General features: G+C 44.4%; 1 protein-coding gene across 1 annotated transcript in view; it reads left to right on the forward strand.

Moving 5' to 3' along the window:
- Positions 1 to 6,720: 6,720 nt before the first annotated feature.
- N4bp1 (NEDD4 binding protein 1) overlaps positions 6,721 to 25,504 on the forward strand; it is a 45,431-nt gene continuing 26,647 nt past the window's right edge. Inside the window, exon 1 of the mRNA XM_057753625.1 lies at positions 6,721 to 7,146. Within this exon, the coding sequence (XP_057609608.1) occupies positions 6,949 to 7,146 (198 nt within the window). The 5' untranslated portion in view covers positions 6,721 to 6,948. The remainder of the gene's footprint in view (positions 7,147 to 25,504) is intronic.

Consider the following 25,504-nt stretch of genomic DNA (forward strand, 5'->3'; position numbering starts at 1 on the left):
GAGAGGCCTTACCCTCACTGAGGAACAGATGGGGGGTGGGGTGGGAGGAAGATGAGGGGAGCGGTAGCTGGGATTGGTATGTTAAATAAATAAATAAGAAAGATATTATCTTTGACTGGGCAATGTGGCACACACCTTTAATCCCAGTACTCAGGAGGCAGAGGCAGGTAGATCTCTGTGAGTTCGAGGCCAGCCTGGTCTACAGAGCAAGTTCTGGGACAGCCAGGGCTACAAGATGTTACCTTTGGGCCTGGAGAGATGGCTCAGTAGTTAGGAGTGTGTACTGCTTAGGATCTGAGTTTGGTTTCCAACACTCATGTCCGAAAGTTCCTATCTGCCTATAATTCCAGTTCCAGTTCCAGAAGATCTGCCATCTCTGGCCTTCAAGGGCATCTGCACTCACACACACATAGACACGTGATTTAAAATGTAGCTTTAATCTAGATGTTTCCATGTGCATGGGTGTTTTGCCTGAATGTATTTCTGTGTGGCTAGTGCCCAAGGAAGACATCAATCGATCCCCTGGAACTGGAATCATGACTCAAACATGTGGGCTGCCATGTAGATGTTAGGAGTCAAACTGTGTCATTTGCAAGAACAAACGCTATTAACCTCTGAGCCAGCTCTTCAGGCTCTAAGACAGTTATGTCTTTTAAGATTTCACATTTATTCTTGATAAAGGTGATACCGGAGGGTAGGACTAAAGTGAAAACCCTCTAACCAGTCATTGGCACGCTAAGCCACCACAGGCTGCTACTAATGTTATCCTTACTCTCTTCTAGGGCTACCTTGTCTGACACTGCACTGACCTTTCTTCCCCCTGCTCTGGAAGCGGAAGAAACCGAGACACCTATGTTCCTCCTGATGCTACCTGTCTGAGGGCACAGGGAAAATACTTGTCCTCTTGACAGAGAAGCTGAAGACGTGATTTTCTTCAGTACCATCACATGTGACTGTGATAGAGGATAGAGAAAAAATGCAGTGGAGTGTGGAATGTAGACTCCAGAAAGATCTCATCCCGACCATCAAGGCCAGTCAGTCAGGCAAGGCAAGTCAACTGAGGAAGTTGTGGTTTGGAAGCTGCATGAAGCAATAAAGCAAGGGAGTTGCTTTAGTGTGACCCTCCCCTCCCTCCCTCTCTCCCTCTATCCCTCCCTCCGTCCCTCCCCCACTCATTCTTTTTTTTTTTTTTTTTTTTTTTTTGGTTTTTCGAGATAGGGTTTCTCTGTGGTTTTGGAGCCTGTCCTGGAACTAGCTCTTGTAGACCAGGCTGGTCTCGAACTCACAAAGATCCACCTGCCTCTGCCTCCCGAGTGCTGGGATTAAAGGCGTGCACCACCACCGCCCAGCTCCCCACTCGTTCTTTACACTCAGAAAAGCAAGAGGGACCCTCAAAGGGGAATACTGAACCAATACAAACTGCAAAGAATTAGGAGAAAAACACCAAAAGTTATATATACTCGGTGATGTACCAGCTCTGTACCTCTGAACACCGTAGCTTCAAACTTTGACCTCAAGCCTCACAAAGACTGGGATTACAGGTGTGTACCAGCATGCTCGGCTGAACTACTTTTGTTACTTTAGAGTCCAGTAGGGTGCTGTTTTGAGCTTTTAAAGACAGTCTCTCTCTCCACCCCTTACATTTAAGCAATTACAGAGTCATTGGCAGGGAAGTTACTGGAAACACACAGGAACAATATTGGGGAAAGCCCTGCCCAATTGATGAACAATAGCAATTCCACTCTACAACCAAGGAAGTAACAGGTTGTGTTGATAACACTGTGTTCTGGGTGCCATATACCAGCAAGGTCATACTTGCCACCTGGTGTGCCACAGTCAATCCCAGATAATTGCCTTGATGGAGCAAGACAGCAGGCTGTGTGGACACCAGAGGAAAAGCCCAGAGGGAAGAGGAAGCCGCTGGACTGTGAGCCCAGTGTTTCTCTTCTCTGCACTGAGTCATCTTCTGGTAAGGCACCAGGAGAACACCTGCCCAAGTTTCTGAAACATGGAAAACCCCAGCAGCCTGGACCCCTGATAGATTTTATCTGGGGTAATTCCTCTCACCAATAACCCCCTGTCATTGTCATTTCTAACTCGAATATGTTGAGATCCTTTTCTTTCTTCTGCTGGGAGGAGGCACACAGATGGTACAGGCCCAAATTCAATGTAGCTGAAATAAACCTATGTGGGGTTGCCATAAAAACAGAGGCTTTAAAAGTTCTCCAATTCCTAGGCAGCCAGGACTGTTACACAGAGAAACCCCTTTCTCAAAAATCGAACAACAACAAAAACAAAACAAGTTTCTTGATTGAGCAGTAATAGCTAGTTTGCATCCCTCCTGCCTGTCTACCAAGTGTGTTTTCATTAGTCAAAAATGGAAGCTGAGCCAGGCATGGTGGTACATGCCTTTAATCTCAGCACTTGCTCCAAAGCTACAGAGAAACCCTGTCTCGAAAAACCAAAAAAAAAAAAAAAAAAAATCTCAGCACTCAAATCAGCCTGGTCTACATAGGGATAAAAAGAGGAAGCTGAGGCTCTGGGCAGCCTCCAGGAAATCAGTCTTTGGGGGTGAGGGACCAGGGAGCATGCTTGCAAAGCTGAAACTTTAGGGAACTGACCATAGCACAATCAGGATACAATCTGCAGCTTGGAAATCTCAGGCAGGATTGATAACTCCCTCCATTACATGGGTGGGGATACATGGCTGTTCTTGGTAGAGTGACTTTTCTGGTTAATTTTGATAATGAATGAGATCCTTACACAATAGCTAGTATTTAATGGGTATTTTGTGTTGGTATTAACCTCTCACAACAGGACTACTGTTTACCACATTATACCAATGAAGAGTAAGAATACAGAGAAACTAAGCAATATTTCCATTAGTCCTACTTACTGTATACACGATACTTAGCTCAGGACAGAAACCAACGCTTTATTTTTCACGGTTTGTTTTTGAGGACTCAAGAAAGCGTATGTTCTGGGAAAAGGAGTTAGAGTCAAGTGAGTGACAGCTTGACTTTACAGATGGAAAAACAGACCTAGTCCCACAGTGTGATCACGAGTGAGCCTACCAATCCCTGTTATCTGTGCCTCTCGTATAACACAAAGAACCTTGCTGAAATTGCCTTTCAACTTTCTTGTACGTGAGGGAGTACACAGTAAAGAAACCACCCACCTGAACACTCCATCTGGGGAGAAATTGTTTTTTGTTTTTGTTGTTTTGGGTTGGGGGGAGAGAGAGAGAGAGAGAGAGAGAGAGAGAGAGAGAGAGAGAGAGAGAGAGAGAGAGGAGAGGAGAGGAGAGGAGAGGAGAGGAGAGGAGAGGAGAGGAGAGGAGAGGAGAGGAGAGGAGAGGAGAGGAGAGGGAGAGTTCCGAAGAGCCTAGAGTAAAGGCCAGAGCTAGGGAAGTGACATAGTGGAGGTAGCAAGTGACAGAGTGTAGGAAGAGAGCTCCAAACCTTTCTGAGGTTGGGTCTGGCTCTTGCCAAAGCTGGCCTTGTAGTCTTGATAGTCTTGATACTCTAGGCTCAACTTCCTGAGTGCTGCCAGGATTACAGGCTTGTGACACCATGCCCAGCTTTGACCTGCTCAATTATAAAACAAAAAAATTAATCTTTAACTGACTTGTGTATACCACATATTCCATACTTGTAATGTATATTAACTTTAAAAGCTTGTGTATTTTCAGAATAAGGGCACCAACCACCAATGAAAATAGATGGCCCAGGTGATCCAACATCTTGGAATGCCTCTGTTACAGTTTGTTAGTTCTGCATCCAGAACAGCTTCAAGGCTGCTGTCGGAGATGATCCAGCCTCACAGAATACTCTAGCCAAGACGTAACCACTATCCTGAATTTTCTTAAGGTTCACTCAAAGATGCCAGCACCCTCAGACAACAGGAAGCAGTCTAGAGGAAATGATGCCTATATTCCCAAAAGATGGATTATGGACGTTTGTCATCATTTAATGGGGTCTGATTACAAGTTTTTATCATTATTGTAAAAAAAAAAAACAACAACAAGTTAAACAAAAGAGTTAAATTCAAAGTTCTCTTTATAAAGGAAAAGAGGAGGATATGATATAGGAATGGTTACAAAAAAGGTAAACTTTTGAATCAACTTTAATCTAAAAACAACTATTAATCACAAAATATTTTACATTGGTATGGATTTTGGTTTACTGATACAAATTTAAAGTTATTTTTGCTATATGTATGTTTCTGCTCGTTTGGGATTTGGTGCTTATGCTGCTCATTTAAAATATAATATATAAAAATACAGATTAGTAGTTTGTCAACTATAATAATCTAATTTATAGTCATGTTAGGTATGTTTTCAAGGTCTTACAGAGATATATATTAGATAGATAGTTGATCTTCAAACACTTCAAAGACCTATAGAATATGGCATTTAATGTTTAATAACCTAAGGCTTTTCATGATAGTAAGACATGTCTGCTCTTGTCAGCACCAATTTGCTTCAAAAGAAGATGATGGACATTGAAGAAACTCCATATGGAGTTTACTTTCTTTACGGAAAAAGCTAACTATTTTGGCAAAAAAAAAAAAAAGACAAAACTGTCCTTGTGAAAGACCCCCAGTGCTGGGGAGACTCTCACTCAAGTCTCTGGATAACACGACCCCCCCAGTAACTCACGAGAGACCGTCCTTGCTGCAATCATTGCAATCACACGAGGCTTTAATGATGAGACGGGATGGGAACCAGCGCACTGGGGCAGAGACTCATAACCCACGCAGGGGAAGAGTTCGACCCCGAGTGACCGGGAGAACCGATTTTTAAGGGAAAAAAACACAGCCCAGTGATCTGGAATTGGCAGGGAGTGTGTCACAGAAAATTCTGAAAATACCAGTGAAGATCACAAGGGGGCAACTCCCTGCCTCTCAGGACCACTCCCAAGGTCATAATCAGCTAGTCCCTAAAACACAGTATAATGACAATCACAAGGGGGAAACTCCCTGTTTCTCAAGATTATTCTCAAGATCACAATCTACCTTTATCTTCAGCTAAATCCTAGACTTTTGATTCTTCTCTTCCTGCTTGGATTTTTGGCTATTTTCTTCCTGCTTGCGGGGGGGGGGGGGGGGGACGACACCTGGATTTATCCAGGGCTTTCTTTGGGATACCTGGAGTTATCACTTGCCTCAACTGCTGATAGTATATGTCCAAACTAGACCAGCAGGAAGCAAAAGAAAGTGCCAACCTTTCTGAAGACAAGGTAGGACAGTCCATCAAAATTCCCTGCTTCTCAAATTGTCTATCAGCTATACTAGGCCTGTAGGCCAAAGTTGGATGCCCAACATTACAGAACATCTGACTGTCCAGGCAGCCAGATATCCCTATCAGTAGGTAACATTTCACCCTTCTGGTGTCTTTGATGGAATTAAAGATTAAATATTAAACTTACAGTTTTCCTTAATAATGATAAAATGTCAATTAGGTATAAAACTTTAGATTCACAAAGATAGATATTAGAGTATTTTCTCTAATTTTGCCAAACACAAATATTATAACTGTAATGTTATATATAGTTTTACTATGTTAAAGTCAGAATCTTCTTTTTTAATTAAGCAAAAAAGGAGATGTGTTATATAATCTTTTTGTACACTGAAGACGTCTTTGCCAAGGCACCTTCTGAATGTTTTAAGTAGCCGGGCGGTGGTGGCGCACGCCTTTAATCCCAGCACTTGGGAGGCAGAGGCAGGCGGATCTCTGTGAGTTCGAGACCAGCCTGGTCTACAAGAGCTAGTTCCAGGACAGGCTCCAAAACTACAAAGAAACCCTGTCTCGAAAAACAAACAAAAACAAAAAAACAAAACAAAAAAAACAAAACAAGAGCTGACCCACGGTCTAGATGGAAAACTCCACCTACAGACTTATTTTTAGAACGATTTTATGTATGTTTTTGTGTGTGAGCATATGGGCACAAGTGTGTGATGGTAGACATGTCTCTCCAGGCAGAAGCCAGAAGGGGCCTTGGGCTGGCTCCTCTACCGATTCTCATCTCCTCCTTTAGAGTCTCTGCCTGAAACAGCGGCTCCCCTTTGGCCCTGCCTCAGCTAAACAAGCAAGCCCTCATGTCTCTCTTAGAGTTGAGGTTATAGGTCTGTTTCTGTGCCTGGCTTGATATGCAGATGCTGTTATCCAACCTCTGTCTTTCTCAGTACCCAACAAGCACTCTTAATCACTGAGCCATCTCTCGTTTAGTTTTTGAAACAAGGTTTCTCTTGGTAGCCCATGCTGGTCTGGTACACCTCAGGCTTGCCCTCAGCAGACTTGCCAACCTCATTTCCTGTTTCACTGGGATTACAGGTACTTAACACTATGTTGGCAATTTATTTAGACTTTCAATTCTCCGCTAGTGGTTCCATTTTCTTTTCCTGTTACCATTTTTTTTTCCTGAAAGAAGTAAATAAGGGAAGGAAGTAAAGGGAACAAAAAGAAGAGAGGAAAAGAGGAATCATTTGCCTACCAATGTAAAACCCAAAACTTCTGTCTGCTAGAAGACCAAAGGCATCAGGCCCTCATCAAATATGGCCACCTAGGCCTTGCCTGCCGACGCTTGCCCTTAACCAACATGGCGACCGCGTGTGTCGTCGACTTCCGTCGCCCTCAGCCTACCAACCCACCCCCAGCGACGGGGCGGCGAGCTTCAATGACGGCAGCGGGCTGAGCGCATGCGTGGCTGCTGTGGCGGCGGCGGCGGCGGTGGCAGCGGCTCTGGGGGCTGTGGCGGCGGGGCGGCGGGGAGTCACTCCCCGCAGTTGCTAAGCTGCGGCGGCCGTGTCGGGATGGTGTAGCGGGGCCTGCGGACGGGCGAGGCGGCCGGCGCGGCCCACGCCTCCCGAGCGGCTCGGTGCAGCGGCGGCACGCTGAGGGGGCGTCGCCGCCGCCGGCCCCCGGCGCCACGGGAGGCCGCGCCCGCCATGGCGGCCCGGGTGGTGCTGGACGAGTTCACGGCGCCCGCCGAGAAGGCGGCGCTGCTGGAGCGGAGCCGCGGCCGCATCGAGGCTCTGTTCGGCGTGGGCCTGGCGGTGCTCGGCGCCCTCGGGGCGGAGGACCCGCTGCCCGCGCGCATCTGGCTGCAGCTCCGCGGCGCGCAGGAGGCGGTGCACAGCGCCAAGGTGAGTCCGGCCTGGCTCTCCGGGCCGCGCGCGCGGGGCTTAAGGGTTTTATCCCGGGAGCCTCAGTTTCCCCGTTTGTGAGGGGCGCCGCGAAAGCGTCTCTCTTCCTAGTCCCTCGCGAAAGCAGAGTGGGCTAGGTGCGCAGAACGCCCAGCCATCGGGCCCGGGGCACGCGCGCTGCGCGGTCGCGCTGCTCCTCCAGTCCCTTGGATGTGCGCAAGGCTCGACACTCCTGGTTGCTTTGCATCGTCCAGGCCGCCACGGCATGATTTCTGAACCCTTTGGAGATCTTAGGCCCTTTTGGAAATCAGGAGGGGGAAAGCATAACCGTAAGTCATGACCAGGTCCTTTGGAAGTAGGATGTTTAGTAGCTGAGCTCAGAATAGCGTTATTCCTGTATTGTTGATGGTCTACGATTGTATGATGCTTGTAGCACATCTGAAAGGAATAACGCAGTGTTTAAAAATCCAGCGAGGACGGTGTGCTAGGACTCTTTCCTTCTATTAGACGAACAGCTGGAGAAACTGAAACTAAGCGGTGACTCACCTTGTGTCTAAGCAGTGTTTCAGACCTTATACCAGCTCAACACCGCCATCAGCCCCTCCCTCTCGTCAGAAAACAGTAACAGAATGTGCCCGGGAAGCCTTAGATGCCTACAAAGTCTCTTTGAGCCAGTGAAATAGCCAGGTAGTCGACAGTTATGTTTCTATGCAAGAGATCCTACAAGACCTGTGTGGGAGAAGGCCAGATGACCGAAGCTGTAGTGTATAGCATCCTAAGCTGCAAGGGAGGAGTAGGAAGTTGAGGGATAAGGTGGTGCTTCCTCTCCTGTGGTATTTGGAGAGTCAGATATGGGAACTTAGGAGAAAGCCCCTTGCTGCACCTCCCGGTGTGAAGTCACCAGCTTTTCAAAGCCTGGTATCTTGAGCTTTGTTTCCTGAACACCTTCAGGTGCCCACTTTCTCCTCCAGACTTTCCCATCCGTAGGCCCCAGAATTTATGGGTAAGGTATTTGTTTTTTAGAACCCAAGTGGATGATGCTTATCCAACAACTTGGCTCTGGGGACGCCCTTTTTACATCCGACATCATAAATTTCACATCACCCTTGAGTGATTGTAGCTCCTGATGTAGTTATATTTAATTTTTTTTTAAAAGATGCGTAGATGTAACGTGAGTAGTCTATAAGGCACAGTGTGGGCTGGAGTCATTGATGTTGGGTCAAGTTTGTTTTCCCATGTAGTTCCTTAAATGGGCCATCTGATTTCTGAACAAATTGCTGTTTCCCTCCTTCGTCCTCAGCACCCACTCTTTTTGCTATTCAAGTCTAAAAACATGCCTAAGGCCAGTCAGTTCTAAATATTCCACCATGCACCCGTTCTTCTCCTTCCCCTGGTCTTTACTTCAGTTAGGACTTTAGTTCCCGGTGTCCCTTCTAGCTTCATTGCTTTGGTGGCAATGCTCCCTGCCTCCTAGTTCACTTTATATTAGACTGTTGCTCTTCAGAAAGTCCTTGTTGCGGGCTGGAATCTGGTAAGGCTTCCTGTCACCAAGAACACTGTTTGTAAGACAATCTTGCTCTGGTGACTGGCTGGGCTTGAGTTAGCCGTCCTAGCCTTGCCTCTGAGCTGAGATTACAGGCTTGTGCCACCACAGGGCACTTACTAATCCTGTGCCGTCTTGTTTTCTACCGTGTGTGGTAGCGGCGCTCTCTTAGACCTCCACAACAGGCTAGTCTCTTCTCTCTTTGCTGTGTGTTGGACCGATCCTGTTTCTACTCTTTTTGAGGCCACCCCAGAGGTGCTTCCCTTCCACCTTGCCTATCCTGCCAAACCCTTCCTACCCTAGTTCTCTAGTGTGTCTGCTGGTGCCACACAGTTTAGCACAGCCAGCGGGAAAGGTGTGGTACACGATATTTTGGTAATGGTAATGTCACCTGCCCTGTTATCTTTTCAACATGTGTTACTCATACCGTAACCTAACCTCTTACAAGAACCCTTCTTCCGCTCCCTTGAGATTCATAGGAAGAGTTGACTGGCACACTCAAGGGCAGTTTGTTTTACTTTGTAACTTTTTTGGCAGGGGGAGAGGGGAGGAAACCATTAACTGGTTACACAAAGAAATGGTGTTGAGGGGGAAACACAGCAAAGAAATGTTCAGCCAGGCTGCTGTGGTGAAACACACTGTAGTTCCTGAACTCTGGAGGCTGAGGTGTGATGGTGGCAGTTTGCGGCCAGTCTGAGCTCCACAGAGAAACCCAGTCTCACAGACAAAAGTGTTTATTTTTGATACTGCCGGGGCTCAGACTCAGGGCCTTGTATGCACTATCTAGATAAGCACTTTTCCATGGAACTACACCCCCAGCCCAAGAAGAGTTTTAAAAAGCTCCTGTTACCTCCATAAAATAAGGGGTCAAGGGGCTTAGCTCAGTGGTAGAGTGCATTGTTGCTTCAATCCTTGGGGCCAGGGAAGAAAATGGGAGACCCAGTAAGCCTCCTGCTCCAGATTGGGTTTGTTACTATATAACTGTGAGAATGGCCTGTGAGTTAGGCCTCCAGCAGTCAGGGAGGCAAGTGGGAGCAACTCTTTGGAGTGATAATGCCTGGAGGCTCAAGACAGGCACCGGCTACCCTAGTCTGTGTGTTGGAGGAGGCAGCACTTTAGGTGGACTTTGAAAAGCCAGAAAACCGCATATGAGGTGGCACGTCATGACAACATGTCAAGGTCCTTTGTGAGCTATGTTGGGCACATGTTTGCTCAGCTCAAGACCCTGGATATTCAGGAGGGAGTTAGTGAGGGTTTTGGCAGGGAAAGAGTTTGCCTGAAATTCCTGAATGATAATTTGAAGGCCAGAAGAGAACCAATAGTGAAAGGAATACTGTTTTACGGTTGAGCTGGACTTGGGTGGGATGGTAAGGGACTTGGGACCTGAGTGGAAGTAGGGATTTAGGGTATTTAAACCTTGGTAGCTGGAAGGAGTAGTTCATATTCTTTGACCTCTTGGTGATGAGGCTGCCCGGGTAGTCAATTTTTTAAATTTTTATTTACTTATTTCTTAAAGACAAAGTCTTGTTGTGTAGCTCTGGCTGACTTGCAACTGCAGATCCTCCTGCCTCTGTTCCTCAACACTAGGAATATGGGCATGTACCACAATGACTAGCTGGTGGTAGCATTTGGGGAAAAGCTCACCCGTGAGGGAGTCAACGTATGGTTATCCCTTACCCTCAAGGATCCTGTAGCCCGTAGGAGAGATGTGCGGAGAGAGGACAGGGTGATTCACATACACTTGCCGTGTGTTCAAAGTGTTGCAGTAACAAGAGAAAGGAAAGACTTCTATGATCACTGAGGCTCCACTTGGGTGAAAGAGGGGAACATAGGCAAAGTCACAGGTATTTGAAAGGTGCAGTTTTACTCAGTTCCTTGAGTAAAGAGAGCAAGGAGGAAATTTCCAATGTAGCAAGAATGTCTGGGGCCTGCTGACAGGTGTGGAAAGTCTTGACTGCGAATGATGTAGCTACAAAATGCCACAGCATTTCCCTCTGGACTAGATGCTCTGCGGTGATGCAGAGACAGATGTGGTGAGTCAAGTCCAGCAACTTCCATACTAATTTGGCATTACTCTGGGGACTTAAGAGGTAAGGTTTGTCCTGGCTAGTTTTTTGTTTGTTTGTTTGTTTTTTGTTTTTCGAGACAGGGTTTCTCTGTGGCTTTGGAGCCTGTCCTGGAACTAGCTCTTGTAGACCAGGCTGGTCTCGAACTCACAGAGATTCACCTGCCTCTGCCTCCCAAGTGCTGGGATTAAAGGCGTGCGCCACCACCGCCCAGCTGTCCTGGCTAGTTCTATGTCAACTTGACACAAGCTAGAGTCATCGGAGAGGAGGGAATCTTATTTGAGAAAATGCGTCCATAAGATCAGGCTGTAGACAAGCCTGTAGAGCATTTTCTTAATTAGTTATTGATGGGAGATGGCTCAGACCATTGTGGGTTTGGGTCATCTCTGGGCTGGTGGTCCTGGGTTCTATAAGAAAGCAGACTGAGCAAGCCTTGGGAAGCAAGTCAGTAAGCAGCAGTACTCTATGACTGCATCAGCTCCTGCCTCCATTTTTTCACCTTGTTTGAGTTCCTGCCCTGACTTCCCCCAGTGGACTGTGGTCCATTCTATATAAGCCAAATAAGCCCTGTTCTCCCCATTCTGCTTTTGGTCGTGGTGGTTCATCCCAGCAATAGTATGAGAAGATAGAAAACCTGGAGAGGACTTACTCATTGGCTGCGGTAAGGAGGAACAAACTTATATTTTTAATTCCATGTAGAAGTATCAACACAAACTTTGTGTTATTGTATTCTTTTCTTTTTTGGTCTTAAGATTATGTAGCCCAAAATAGCTTGGAGCCCTCAGTTTTCCTGCCTCAGCCTCTCCCCTGGAATAACCACATCTGGCCACATTGATTCTCTTCGTAAAGTCCTCCACACAAAACACAACTTCCAGTGGAAATAAGAGACTGTTTACCCTGAGCCAAATATGAGTGACAATGGCCTAGGAACATACATTCTGGTTGCCCTGAACAACTTGCCTTTTTTTGTTGTTTGTTTTTCGAGACAGGGTTTCTCTGTGTAGCCCTAGCCATTCTGGACCAGGCTGGCCTTGAACTCAGTGTTTTGTCTGTATCTGCCTCCCAAGTGCTGGGATTAAAGGGATGTACCACCACCACTAGGCTGAAGAACATGTCTTAACATGGAAACAGTTACATAAACTTTCATTGTCAGAACAAAAGACAGTCATAAATCATCTGACTCTGGTAGCACACACTGAAATCCCAGCACTCTGAGGCAGAGGCAAGGAGGATCACCACAGATTCATAGCCAGTCTGGGCTGTCTGGTCACTGTCTAAACCAACCAAACAAACAAACAAAACAAAAGGGGGGTGGGCAATTGTCAAGGAAGTTTTCAGGTATGTTGTTGGGAACTTAAGGCGGGGAAATCTGTAGGTCTCAAGTGTTGTTTGTTTGATAGTGGTCTTAGCTTTTGGGAGTGATGGAAGCTAGTGTCCTGCTAAGTTAATACATCCCAAAAGCTTTACCTGTAGTTAAAAGGATGCAGGTGGACTGTAAATGGCCACTGGAGGGACTAAAGATAGCCTTAGCTCTACAGTATCAACTTTCTAAAACCAGGCTCGAATCTTCAGCATAGCCACCTCCCAGGAGGGACGACAACTTCAGGTTACAAGATATGTATTGTAATAAAATCCAACCCCACATATTGAAGAAAATATGTCAGTGATTCAGGTGGAGCTTTTGAACTGCCCTTCTAACATCTGCTTTAGAAAGTCTAACACTACAGGGTTAGTAGTAAATTCACACACTCCTCTCCTTGGAGAAGAGAGCAGCAGAAGGCCTGGTGGCCTAGAGCACTGTCGCAGAGAAACATCAGGTGGTTCTTCCCGGCGCGCTGCGCGCGCGCGTGCGTGCATGAGAGAGAGAGAGAGAGAGAGAGAGAGAGAGAGAGAGAGCGCACTTGAGGCTGCTTTCAGAAGAAACCAGAAGGGACTTACTTCTATGGGACAGAAGTGGGGACCAGACGGAGTTAGGAACAGTGATACTTAGAGTATCACTGGACCTTGGAACTGGCAGGTGATGTTTCCCTGGTGGAGGAGTGAGTTCATCCAGGTATCACAGTTAAAAGGACCTAAGTACAGTTGAGCAAGGCAGAGCAGGGCCCAGGAGTTGTGTCTGAAGAGTCCCTGTGTTTAAGTGCGCACAAGGAGGTAGAAAGGCTGAATAAAAGCAGAAGGGAAAAGAGGAGGACCAGGCTAGACTGTCATGCCAGCTGGCCTCCTTGTACCAGGTCCTTGTTTGCTTAGAGAGTGATACCTGGTTCATGAGTGAACAGTAGACTTGTTCATGGAGGAAGTAATTTAGAAATGTACAGTTGGGTAGTATTGTGTGGACCTTTTGTGTTGATGTTACCAGAAAGAAATGTGATAGCTTTTTTGCATTTCCTAGAATGATACTCCACCCCCCTCCCCATATAGTTGTGAAAATCATCTTAAGAAACAGTGGTTGGCTCAGTGTCTTTTATGGGTAACACTTTAGGGTTATTCCAGAATGTTGAAACGGGAGCTACTCATTGCTGTCACTGTAGCTTCCCCTTCCCAGTTCTCTTCCCAGCCAGTGTTGTAGGATTTGCTTTAAAATTGCATTTACTTACTAGTTTTGTCAGAGCTCTTTATGCCGTAGCCTGCGTGGGGGTCAGGGGTCAACTTGTCAAAGCTGGTTCTCTCCCTCTACCATATAGGTCCTGGGGATTGAACTTGGGTCATTAGGCTTGGTGGCTGGTAACTTTACTTGCTGAGGCATTCTGCAGACTCTATTGTAGGTTTTTTTTTAAAAGATGTATTTATCTTTCACAGATGTTATGTGTATGAGTATTTTGCCATTGTGTATGCCAGTGTGCCATGGCATGCCTGGCACTGACAGAGGTCAGAGGTCATCAGATCCCCTGGAACTGGTGTTACTGGTAATTGTAAGCCACCATGTAGGTAAATCAAGGTTCACTATCTTGTTTTTTGCTAGCATTTTGCTAAGTTAATATTATTGCATAAAGTTAGCTTTCTTAAATTTCAGATGAAGTTATGGGGGAAAATCTCTATAGTAATTAAGGAACTGCTTTGTTGTTGTTCTTGTTAAACTCCTATAAAATTATAATTGTGAGGATGGGTATGGTGTGTGTGTGTGTGTGTGTGTGTGTGTGTGTGTACGTGTGTGTGTACACATGCCACAGTGTGCATATGGAAGTCAGAGTACAACTTTGTGAAATGGATTCTCTCCTTTACCTGAATTCTGGGGATTAATTTAGGTCATGCTTGTACTACAAGTACCTTTACCACTAGGGCATCTCTAGCCCTGTTGTTACAGTTATTCATGAGACAGAGTGTCACTGTGTAGACCAGGCTGGCCGAGACCTGTCTGTGCTATTCACCCCCTAACACACACACCTCATGGGGCATTAAAGTCTCTTAACCCTGGTTTTTGTTTTTGTTTGTTTTTAATATAAAGTCTCACCATGTATCCCTGACTGGCCTGGAACTCACAAAGCTCTACCTGCCTCTGCCACCTTAGGCTAGGATTAAAGAGATATACCACTACACCCAGCATTTCTGGTGTGTTTTTTTTTTTTAAATTAAGAGAATAAAATTGCTCTTGTTGCTATAGGTAGATTAATGCATATTGATGTATCTCTATTAATAAAATTCTTGCAGTAATAATAGATGCTTATACAGATAAGGACTTAGTAATTTTTTTTTCCACTTGAGAAGTCTAAAGATGGCCAAGCATTTGTGATACACACCTGTAATAACATTTATTAAGGAGGCTGAGGCGGGGTGTGGCAAATTTGAGGTCTCCTTGGGCTGTGTAGTGACTTGGAGATCAGCTTGGGTAACTCACTGAGACCTTGTCCTCAACCAAAAAAAATTGTAAAGGAGTTTGTAGAGGGCTTGCCTAGCATGTACAAGAAGACCCTGTGTTTAATCCTGAGAGGACAAAGAGGGGAAGGAAAGTGAGGATAAGCAAGTCTCAGTAGTGGCTACGAGTTGGTCCCATCATCGCAGAGTGACTCGCTGCCCCAGCTATCACGGCTTTGGCTTAAGAAAAAAAAAATATAGAGGTACCTTAACATATTCTTTGCTGCCTCTATTGGCTAGAACTATGTCATGAGATCACTGCTAGTATCAAACTAGAAAATTTTCACTTATGACCCAGGTATATTGCTGCCCTGACCAGAATCTGAATTTTGTAATCAAGGAAACAGAAAATGGATATTGATAGCTTGGCTGCCATGTCTTATTACATTCTTTTTTTTTTTTTTTTATTGATTTATTATGTATAGTGTTCTGTCTGCATGTACATCTGCAGGCCAGAAGAGGGCACCAGATGTCATTACAGATGGTTGTGAGCCACCATGTGGTTGCTGGGAATTGAACTCAGGACCTCTGGAAGAACAGCCAGTGCTCTTAACCTCTGAGCCATCTCTCCAACCCCTTATTACGTGCTTTTTAACAGGTACCCTCCTTCCTGCCAACCGTTTTAACTCATCAGGAGACCAGCTGGATAGGAAAGGTGTCTCTGAGAGTGTCCAGTATAAGTACTGATGGAGTAAGACTGCATATTGAAGGCTGACTGGTTCAGGTCCTTTAGAGCAGTGAGTTTCTCTGCCTTAATATAGATGACATGTCAAAAAACATTCATCTAGATACACAGGCCTTCTTGCATGTTTTTGTTTTTACCTTCCTTCCTTTTTTTTTTTTTTTTTTTTTTGAAAAAAGGATCTCCTTGCTGGGCAGTGGTGGTACACTTCTTTAATTCCACCCCTTAGATGGTAGAGGCTAGCAGATCTCTGTGAGTTCAAGACTAACCTGGTCTACAGAGCAAGCTCCAGAACAACTAGGGCTACACAGAGAAACCCTGTCTTGAAAAATCAAGAGAGAGAAAGGAAAAAAAAGAAGAAGAAAAGGGGGGAGTGTCTCCTATAGCCCAAGCTAACCTAGAACTCCATGTAGCCAAGGCTATACCTTCAGGACCCTTGAACTTCTAACCATCCTACCTTCATCCTTAGTGCTGAGACTTCCAGTGTGCACCACCATACTTGGCTCTTTTCTTCTTTGTGTGATGCTGGGTTTGGAACACAGGGCCTAATTCATATGAGCAAGAGCTATGACACTGAGCTGTCCCAGCCACAAACCAGAGCCTCTCAATCTCATCTGAAAGTAGATCCTAATATTGCTGGACAGACAACCACATGATCGTACCTTGAAGGTCAGATTGCTGCTAGAGGTGCTGAGAACGCACCCATGCACATAGAGTGCATTTGAGACTGGCAGACTGGTCCTTGGCCCTGGCAAGGGGACGAGCGGAGCTGGAGACAGTGCAGTACACGTGTAATCACCAGCACTCAGGAAGCTGCAGGAGGGCCCTCTGAGATCAGAGCCATCTCAAGGAAAGGGCCAGGAGTGACAAGACACAAAGAAAGAAGCAGAGAAGGGAAGACTTCCTGCTGCTGAGGACTCATTCTGGGAGCAAAAATGAGACAAGCTTGTATTTAAACAGGTAACCAGATGCCTTTTGGGGTCACAATGGCTAGTTTCTCTAACAGGTGAGTGCACTCAGGCTTCTTAATGGATCCTACAAACTCCCAAAGGGTAAAACACCTTTTGAAGTTACAAGTGGACTTTCAGACAGGCAGCGAGCTCATGACCCAGAACTAGCTAGCAGGACCGTAAATGTAGTTCAGAGAATTTTGAGGACCTGGATGAAGAAAAAATACTGGAACCAGGCATTTAATTCAGTGGCTCTGAATTTGGGGACCAAATGACCCTTTCACAGGGTCACCTGAGATCATCAGAAAACACAGATACTTACATTAAGATTCATAATGGTAGCAAAATTGCAGTTATGAAGTAGCACCAAAAATAATTTTATGGTTGGGGGTCACCACAACATGAGGAACTGTATTAAAGGGTTGCAGTGTTAAGGAAAGTTAAGAATCACTGCTTGAATATCAGCACTCTAGAAGCAGAGCTCTTGTTCAAGGTCAAACCTGGTCTACATAGTGTATTCCAGGTTTACATAATGAGACCCTGTCTCAAACAAAACAACAACAAAAAGAATGCTGGAATGAAGTTGCTGAGTGGGAGAATAAATTGGGTACCTAACGTCTTACAGAGCAAAGAAATTGTACTCAGTGGAGCTATCTCTTCTACCTTATAGAGTTATCATCTTGATTGGCAAAGTTACACATTTCAATTAATTTTTTTTTTGTTTTGTTTTGTTTTTCAAGACAGGGTTTATCTGTGGTTTTGGAGCCTGTCCTGGAACTAGCTCTTGTAGACCAGGCTGGTCTCGAACTCACAGAGATCCGCCTGCCTCTGCCTCCCGAGTGCTGGGATTAAAGGCGTGCGCCACCACCGCCCAGCTCAATTCATTGATTAATTAATTTTCTAAACAACGTGCCATGTATCTAAGGCCGACCTGGAATTTTGTGTAGCTAAGGATGACCTTGAATTTTTTTTTTTTAAAGATGCATTTTTTTATGTATATGAACATTTTGTCTGGGTGTGTGTGTGTGTGTGTGTGTGTGTGTGCACGCCTGGTGTCTTTGGAGGGCAGAAGAGGTTACTGGATTTCTTATAATTGGAATTACGGATCTTTTAGGTCTTTTGCAAGTAAGTGCTCTTTAACTGCTGAGCCATCTCTTCAGCCCCTGACCTTGATCCTCCTGCCTCCACTTTCTGAGTGCTGAGGTTACATGCATGTATTGTCATTTTTTGATACAGTACTAAGATGCATGAATACTAGGTAAAGTGTGTGTGTGTGTGTGTGTGTGTGTAAACTGGCTCTAAGCGTTGCTTCTAAAACTCTGCTTCCCAGTCTAGACTATAATTAGTAGCAAGATTAGTAACAAGTGGTATGTCAGACAAAAGATATAGTTTCTAGAAAATTAAATAATTTGGGAATAGGCCAAAGAAATAGAAAAGCCATATTTTTGTCTCACTTAGAAATATTTATTTAATATTTTGCTATGTAAACTTTGTATTTTGAGGTAGGTATTGCACTCACACATCATATTGTCCAGGATGGCTTTGAGCTCCACTCCCAGGTGTTGGGATTACAGGCATGCATCACTATACTCAGTTTTCTACTGTTGGAATGGGACACACACATAACTTTCTGTCATTTTGGCCACTCTTTCTTAATGTTTAGCCACATCATTGTTACAAGATGTTGGTCCATGCTCCTAAACCATCTATATGTATTGGTTAGACATGAAGTGATTTATTTAGAGTTTCTCAGCAGTGATGCCGTGGGGCATAAAGTTTGGGTGTGTGTGGAGGAGTGTACTATGTCTGTAGGATGATTAGCAGCATCCGTCTTCCATCCTCTAGGTGCCAGAGATGCCAGAAATATCTCCTCAAGCTGTAACAGTCAGGTATATCCCTTGATGTTGTAGATGCCCCAGAGAATTATGCCTGTTTGATAGTCACTGAATTTAATGGCTAAAAGCAGGTCTCATTCCCTAGAAATGTGCAGTCTACTGCACTTGTGATAAAGATTACAATTTAATAAGACGCTCCTGTGTATATAAAGCAGAGATTAATATACACACTCTGATTCCTCACATGATGGTTTTGGTTAAAGGACATAGCACAAATAAGTGGATATGCTAATTGAAACCAGAGGTCTTGAACAACCCCTTGGAATGTGAACATTAGTTATGTGGAGTTGAACTTTCCTTTGAGCCACCAGCTCACAAATAATGACACTTATTACAAATTATGAAAGCACAGCCTATAGCTTAGGCTTGTTCCTAACTAGCTCTTGTAATGTAAATGAACCTGTGTCTATTAACTTATGTCTTGCCATCTTGCACCTCTCCACCTAGATTCTACCTCTTCTTCCCTTCTCTCCCCAGGAAACCCCCCATGGGGCCTTTCCAGCTGTTGGCCATTTACCATTTACTACAACAATCAGCAATACACCTTCACACAGTGCACAAAATAGCTCACAACGGTCTTGCCCAGTAGGAAGCTTTCTAGAGTGCTTTCAGAAACACCTCTTATAACAGGGGGTAGACAAATTATTGTATTGAGGGCATAACAAAATTGATGCGTAGAAAGAAGTTTGATTTATAGTTGATTCCAATGAAGCTTGGAGAGACTAAGAGTGTAATTGACAGAAAGCTACCTAGAGATAATTTGAGAACTACCCTCCTCTGAGAGTCATAGAAAGTGATAGCAAAGGATTTGAGACATAGTCAGGAGAGGGAGAGGCACTCAGTAGTACCTCCCAGACAACCCAGCTTTCCTAGATGAGGAGCAGCACTCAGGTCCTGGGAGACCAGAGAGGAAGATCTTTCGCTGATGAGGGTGGGGCAACAAGACTAGTTGTATTCCTCAGTCTGGGTCAGGAAGCAGCATATTTATGGATTAAAACAGTGTGACTTCCACTTTGCTGGAGTGTACCTGGTTTACCTGAAAATGACGTCTATGCGCCAGGCACACCACAGAGCCAGAGTCTGACTAAAGCCCAGCATGTGATTAGTGATTTGCTCATTTATTGTTTGCTGGGAAAGTAAAAGAAACTGCACGTGTCAGACCGTGTCCATCGATAGCATGTATGCACACCTGTGAAAAGAGACGTGCTTTGGTAACAAAGGACAGCTTGCTGGAAAGTGTCATGTTCTTAACCCAAGCTGGAACACTTTGGTGTAGTTGTTCCTGTCTGCATTCAAGTGATACTATTTGAATAGACAGAACCCAGCTTTTAAGTAGTTGGCTGTAAAATGGAGTCACAAGCTACTGTTTTCATAGACTGTGGAGGTGGAAGAAGGACCAAGACTGGGTTACCCTGTACATTCACACCTGGTAGTAAGGCTAAAGGGAACCATCGCATAGAACTGGGAACCCAAGGCATGAGTATAGACACCGTGATAGGAGGAGTGAAGAGGATCTGATGTGGACTGAGGTTAAGAGCACTTGCTTTTCTTTCAGTGGACCTAAGTTTGGTTCCCAGCATCCAGGTTAGGTGGCTCATAGCTTCCTATAACTCCAATCTTGATTCCTTGACGGGAGCTGGGGGGGATCATCAGATCATCAGCCCTTTTCTCCATAGGCACCTACATACTCACTGTGAACTTAAAGAGAAGTCTCTGTGTGTGTGACTTGTTTTTAGACAGTCTCTCTATCTGGCGATGGATGTCCTTGAAACTCACTGTGTAGGCCTGGCTGGTCTCATATCACAGAGATATGCCTACTTCTGCCTCCTGAGTGTTGGAATTGAAGATATGTGCTACCATACACCTCTCTCTGTCTCTCTCTCTGTCTCTCTCTGTCTCTCTCTGTCTCTGTCTCTGTCTCTCTCTCAAATAAGAGTCTGGTCCCTGGGGAAAGGTGACATATTAGGGCATGACTTTAAAACTGGGGAGGAAGAATTTTTTGTTTTATTTTGTTTTTTAACTTTTATTTATTATATTACTTTTTTGAGGCAAGATTTCATTCTGTAGCCCAGGCTAGTGTTGAATTCATGGTTGTACTCCAACCTCAACTGTGCTTACATTTAAAAGCCACCATATCTGGTGTTCCTATCTCTTTTTTGAGATGGGTTCTTGCTAAATTGTTCAGGCTGGTCCTAAATCTAGTGCTCCTGCTTCAGGCTGTTGTGTAGCTGAGACACAGCCATACAGGGCTTCACACACACTGGCCTGTAGTCTCTGATATCGTTTGTGCATTTTCCACTAAGAGTAAATGGGATGAGAGTAAAAATAATTGGGGTCTTGAAAACACTTTTGGGGGATGATAAGAATAAAGGATAAATTGTCTTGGAAAGCTTAAAGTTTTAGAGGTTGTTGAAATACAGAGACTGACAGGTTTTCTGCACAGGAACATGTCTTGGGTAGGTCCTGAGTATGACTTTGGTGTTTTGTTTTTTCCTAGGAGTATTTGATAGGCAGTGGAGAGAGTTGGGGGAAAAGTGAATATGGAAAATGCATTCCTAACTTGTCTATTACTAACATAGACAAGAAATGGAGACATAATGTAGACCTATTGGAAATGTGTAGCTTATTAGTGCTGAGGAATTTGTTTTCTAAGGCTATACAGGGTGTTTTTAATTTGTATATATGATATAGGATGCATATTAGTGCCTATAAGTAAAAATCTTACTTATTTTCCTAGAGATACTGTAGAACATTTTGTTTTTGAGTCAGGGTATCTTGTAGCCCAAGGAGATTTGGGTGACAGGTTTGCCACAGTGCCCAACCCTGGCATCTTAAGAGCTTCCTTGCCTTCATAGTTTGCCCTACCTCAGCGATGGTTAGTGGATTTGAGCATCTGCCAACTGTGTGGGGATGCTTCAGGTAGCTAGCAGAGCTGCTTGGTTCCACACACCGGTGGTCACATTCAGTTTCCTGTGCTTTGCAGGCTGTCCTCTCTTTGTCATCAGAGCCCTAGCTGTGTGCTTCCAGGAGGAGGTAGAATGGTGAGCCGTGCTGGAGGAAGGCTTCCCCAGGTGCTGGCCGCACTGTAGTTGCTTTACCCACTTCTGGTTTGAGCTCCTTTCTGAGTAGCGCAAGTTGCCAGGAACACTTGTGAGCATGTGAGGAGTGGCTGGAAGTGATTGTGGTGGCATATGCTTGTGATCCAGCATTCCAGAGACTGAGACGGGGACTGCACAGTCCAGGCCAGCCCCATCAACTTGGGAAGATCTCTGCTCAAAGATGGGAATGTCAGCTCCCTGGTAATAACATGCCTGAGACCTTGGGTTTAACCCTTCGTACCCCAGGAGAAAGGGAAAGGAGGAGGGAAATAAATCATGGTTACTCACTGGTCTCAACATCAAGGTCAACTTTACATTTTCTATTGGTTACATGACATGGGAAACACACAGAAGCATTGAAGTGTAATAAGCTTTAAGACACAGAAGGTTTTTTCTTTTTTTAATTGAAAAGAGTTTTTTATACGCTATATTCTGATTGCTGTTTCCCCTCTACCAGCTCCTCTTAGATCCTCCCAAATCCATACCCTTTTTGCTTTCTCTCATGAAACAAATGTGTGTCACCTTTTGCGCAGCTAGTCCCTGACATATGCTAGATGCTTTAATAGCTGTGGTGAGTGAGTGAGTGGGTGAATGAGTGAATGTGTAAACCAAGTTCTTCTATGCTTTGAACAGAATTACATTTAATACAGTCTTGACCTTTTCTTCACTTTCCTCCAAATTCTCTTTTTCTGGAGTATGTTAAATTTGTTTGGTGATCATGGTAAGGGAATCTACCCTATGTTTATCTTTGTTTTGCTTCATTTTTGTTTGTTTGTTAAGATAGGCGTGCACTATGTATATGTAGTTCCAGCTGGACTGAAACTCACTATGTAGACCAGGTGGGCCTTGAACTCGGAGTTCCTTCTGCATCAGTCTCCAGGGCACTGGGACTAAAGGCATGCATCACTATGACTGCAACTTCATCTAGTCTAGCTTTTAAAACTTGTATTAGAAATGAAAGTATAAAATTTATAAATTCTTCTTGTAAATTTGTAATACTTTGTGAAATATGTGAAAAAGTCATATTTGAAACTTACTTAGGAGAGAGGCTGGGCATGTTGACTTCTTGCCTTTATCCCTAACATTGGGTTTCCTGGAGCTGGAATTATGAGTCAGTCACTCAGCATATGTGTAGGAACCAAACTTGGGTCCTCACAGTACATGTTCTTAACTACTGAGCCTTCTTCCTCTTCCTCATTCTTTTTTTTTTTTAAATTTGATTTGGTGTTTTGAGATTAGGTCTCACTCTATCTCAGGCTACAATAAAATTGGGACAGTCCTCCTGCCCCAGCCTCAGTGGTGAGATGGTAGCCATAGGCCCCATGCTTGACTTTATATATACTAGTACTCTGAACTCTTATTTCTTTCCTTCTCCTTTTGACATCTCGATTCCTGTTTCGTGAATTTAGTATCATTTTGTATTTCTTAGAAAGTGTGAAATTTTTTTTTCTGTCCTGAGGATTTGTGATGGTTCCCTTGATTGTCAACTAGCCTCAGTATAGAATCATTTGGGAAGAAAGTCTCAGTGAGGACTGTGTGCATCAGGTTGGCCTGTGGGGGATTGTCTTGATTTCGTTTGTTGATGTAAGAAGAATCTATCCTAAAGGCATGTGTTACTGTTTCCTGGGTTTGGGTCCTGAATGATAGAAAGAGAGAATGTCCGCAGAGCCCCGGTAAGTATGCATGCATCCATTTCTGATAGACGTGATGTGACCAGCTACAAAGCCCCTGCCACCTTGACTATTCTGCTGTGATAGACTGTCACCTATAATTGTGAGCTAAAATAAAATAAGCCCTTTCTCCCAAGGGTTGCTTTCTGTAAGGTTATTTCATCATAGCTACAAAGATAAAGCAGGATTGAACTAGGGCCTCATGCTGCAAAGGGCTCTGCCCCAGAACACTGTTTGCAGCCCTGAAGCTGTCATAAGAATTCAGTTTTATTGTCTTGGTCTCATAGCCAAGCCCTTGTTCATACACAGGTATCTTTATGTGTTTGATGAAATTTTTTTTTCTTTCTTTTTTTTGGGGGAGGGGGTTTCGAGACTTGGGTTTGATTGCTAAAAACAAAAAGTATACATTGTGTGCTTGGTTTTTAATGTATGTATATGGAATATGAGGCAGCTATTGTAAAAAGTGGGAGAAGACAGGATCCAAGAATAAATTAACTTAAGTCTGGGAATGTAGGTCAGTGGTAGAGCACTTGTCTAATGTATACACATCTCAGACTTTGGTTCTCAGCACAGGAAGAAAACAAAACAAGAGCCTTTATCCTGGCATATTTAATTACGTGTGGGGGTGGGAAGGTGGCTCAGTGGATAAAGCACTAGTTACATAAGTTTGGGAACCATGTAAAAGGTCGGCAGGCATGGAGGCAGAGACAGGATTTCATGCGATAGCCCAGCTGTCCCCCACTGCTACCTCCTAAATGGCTTACAAGTGTGAGTTCCCATGCCTTTTTTTTTTATTGTTTTCTAATATGTGTATTTATGTCTTATAAATTTCCTTTTCAAGCCAGATATGGCTGCCCATGACCGTAATCACAGCGTAGGGAAGGCAAAGGTGAAAGAACCCCGGAGTTTAAGGCTCACTTAGTGATCTAGTCATGGTTCTGTTGAGACTATTGGGACAACCAATAAAATCAACAAATAAACGTGTCTTTCAGCACCGCTTCAGTTGTGCCTTGATAGCTCATATTATTTTCATTTAGTTCAGTGTGTTCCCAAGAAAACCCCCTATGGGCGCCATGGCGCAGCTCAGCAGCAGAGCACTTACCCAGCATGCCTAAGGCCCTGGGTTTATCCCAGCACTGTAACAGAGAACTCGTCTGAAGATCCCTACCTTTCCAAAGAAAGAAACAGAAAAAGGAAATCCCCTGCTCAGAGTTGCTTAGAAGGGTTCTTTAGTTTCTAATTCCCAACCATTTGGGAATTTTTCTGATCTGTAATTGATTTGTTTGATCATTTTGCGGTCAGATTGTGCTACATAATCTCAGTTCTTTTTACATTTGTTGAGATTTGTTTCATAGTCAGCATAAGGTTTATCTTGATAGTTCTGTGGGTTCCTGAGAAGAGCATGTTTTGGCTGTTAAGTGTACTATGTAGACCTGCATGGCTGTTTGGTGGTGGCTGTGACCACCTTGTAGGTGCTGGGTCCTCTGGAAGAGCAGCTAGTGCTTTTAAACTTGTGACTTCTGAGCCAGCTCTCCATCACCACCAGCACCAGCTCCCCCCCCCCCTTTTGGTCTTTTTTTTTTTAAACCCCTTCCTCTTTCATCCAGTGTTGAGAACCAAAGTCAGGGTCCTGTGCTTGCCTTAGCAAGCATGCTGTTGCTGAGCTAAAGCTTCCGCTCTTAAATTTAAAACCTGTATAAGATGACATAGGAGAGGTGTAACAAGTTGGAGCTTAGTGAAGGAAAAAAATAAACAGAGCTTTCTTAAAATTTAAGATTTTTTTTTTTGCTACCACAAAACATCCTGCTAATTCATAGATAACTGAAAAAAGGGTCTGTTGCTATAGCTCAGTTAATAGAGTTCCTGCCTAGCGTGCCTAAATCCATAGGTTCAATTTCCAGCGCCGCATAGACCAAGTATGGTAGAGACCGGCTAGGCTACGTAAGATCCTGTCAAAGTGGGGGAATGTGGGAAGACAACTACTGATGTATATAAAACAGATGGGAGCCACTTCTTACAGAAGACGAGAAAGATAAAGAAGTCTCAAAACGCAGTGATAAAAAGCAGTCCAGTTAGAGACAAAGGAATAAGATGTTTCCCTGGAGAGGACAAATGGTATGTGGTCAGGGTCTCTAGCCAGGAGGACAGTGGGGACTGAGATAAGGTCTGCCACACTCCTACTGAAATGTCAAGAATAGGAACTAGTACTCTTAAAAATTGGCAGAGTTTTGGGGAAACTGGATTTCATACATTTGGGTGGTACTGTAAAATGTGAGGCAACTGAAACATAGTTGGGTAGTAGCTTGTTAGAAAACTAAGTATGTGTTTACCCTGTGAACCAGCAGCCGTGCCTCTCAGCATTGATCCTAGGACATGAAAACTCACACAAAAACCTGAACATGGATCTTCATAGCAACTTTGTTTTCCTTTAGGGTGTGTTGTTTTGTTTGAGGTGGGCCTCGCTCTATAGCCGAGGCTGGCCTCAAACTCTTGCTTTGAGCTCCCTTCTTTGCAGTCTCTAGCATGAGCCACCACTTCCAACTACAGCATTTTAAGTTTTAAGGGCATCATATGACAAAAGTCAACCTCACTGCACTCACATCCT

This window comes from Chionomys nivalis, chromosome 21, assembly GCF_950005125.1.
Source record: "Chionomys nivalis chromosome 21, mChiNiv1.1, whole genome shotgun sequence".
Lineage (NCBI taxonomy): Eukaryota > Metazoa > Chordata > Mammalia > Rodentia > Cricetidae > Chionomys > Chionomys nivalis.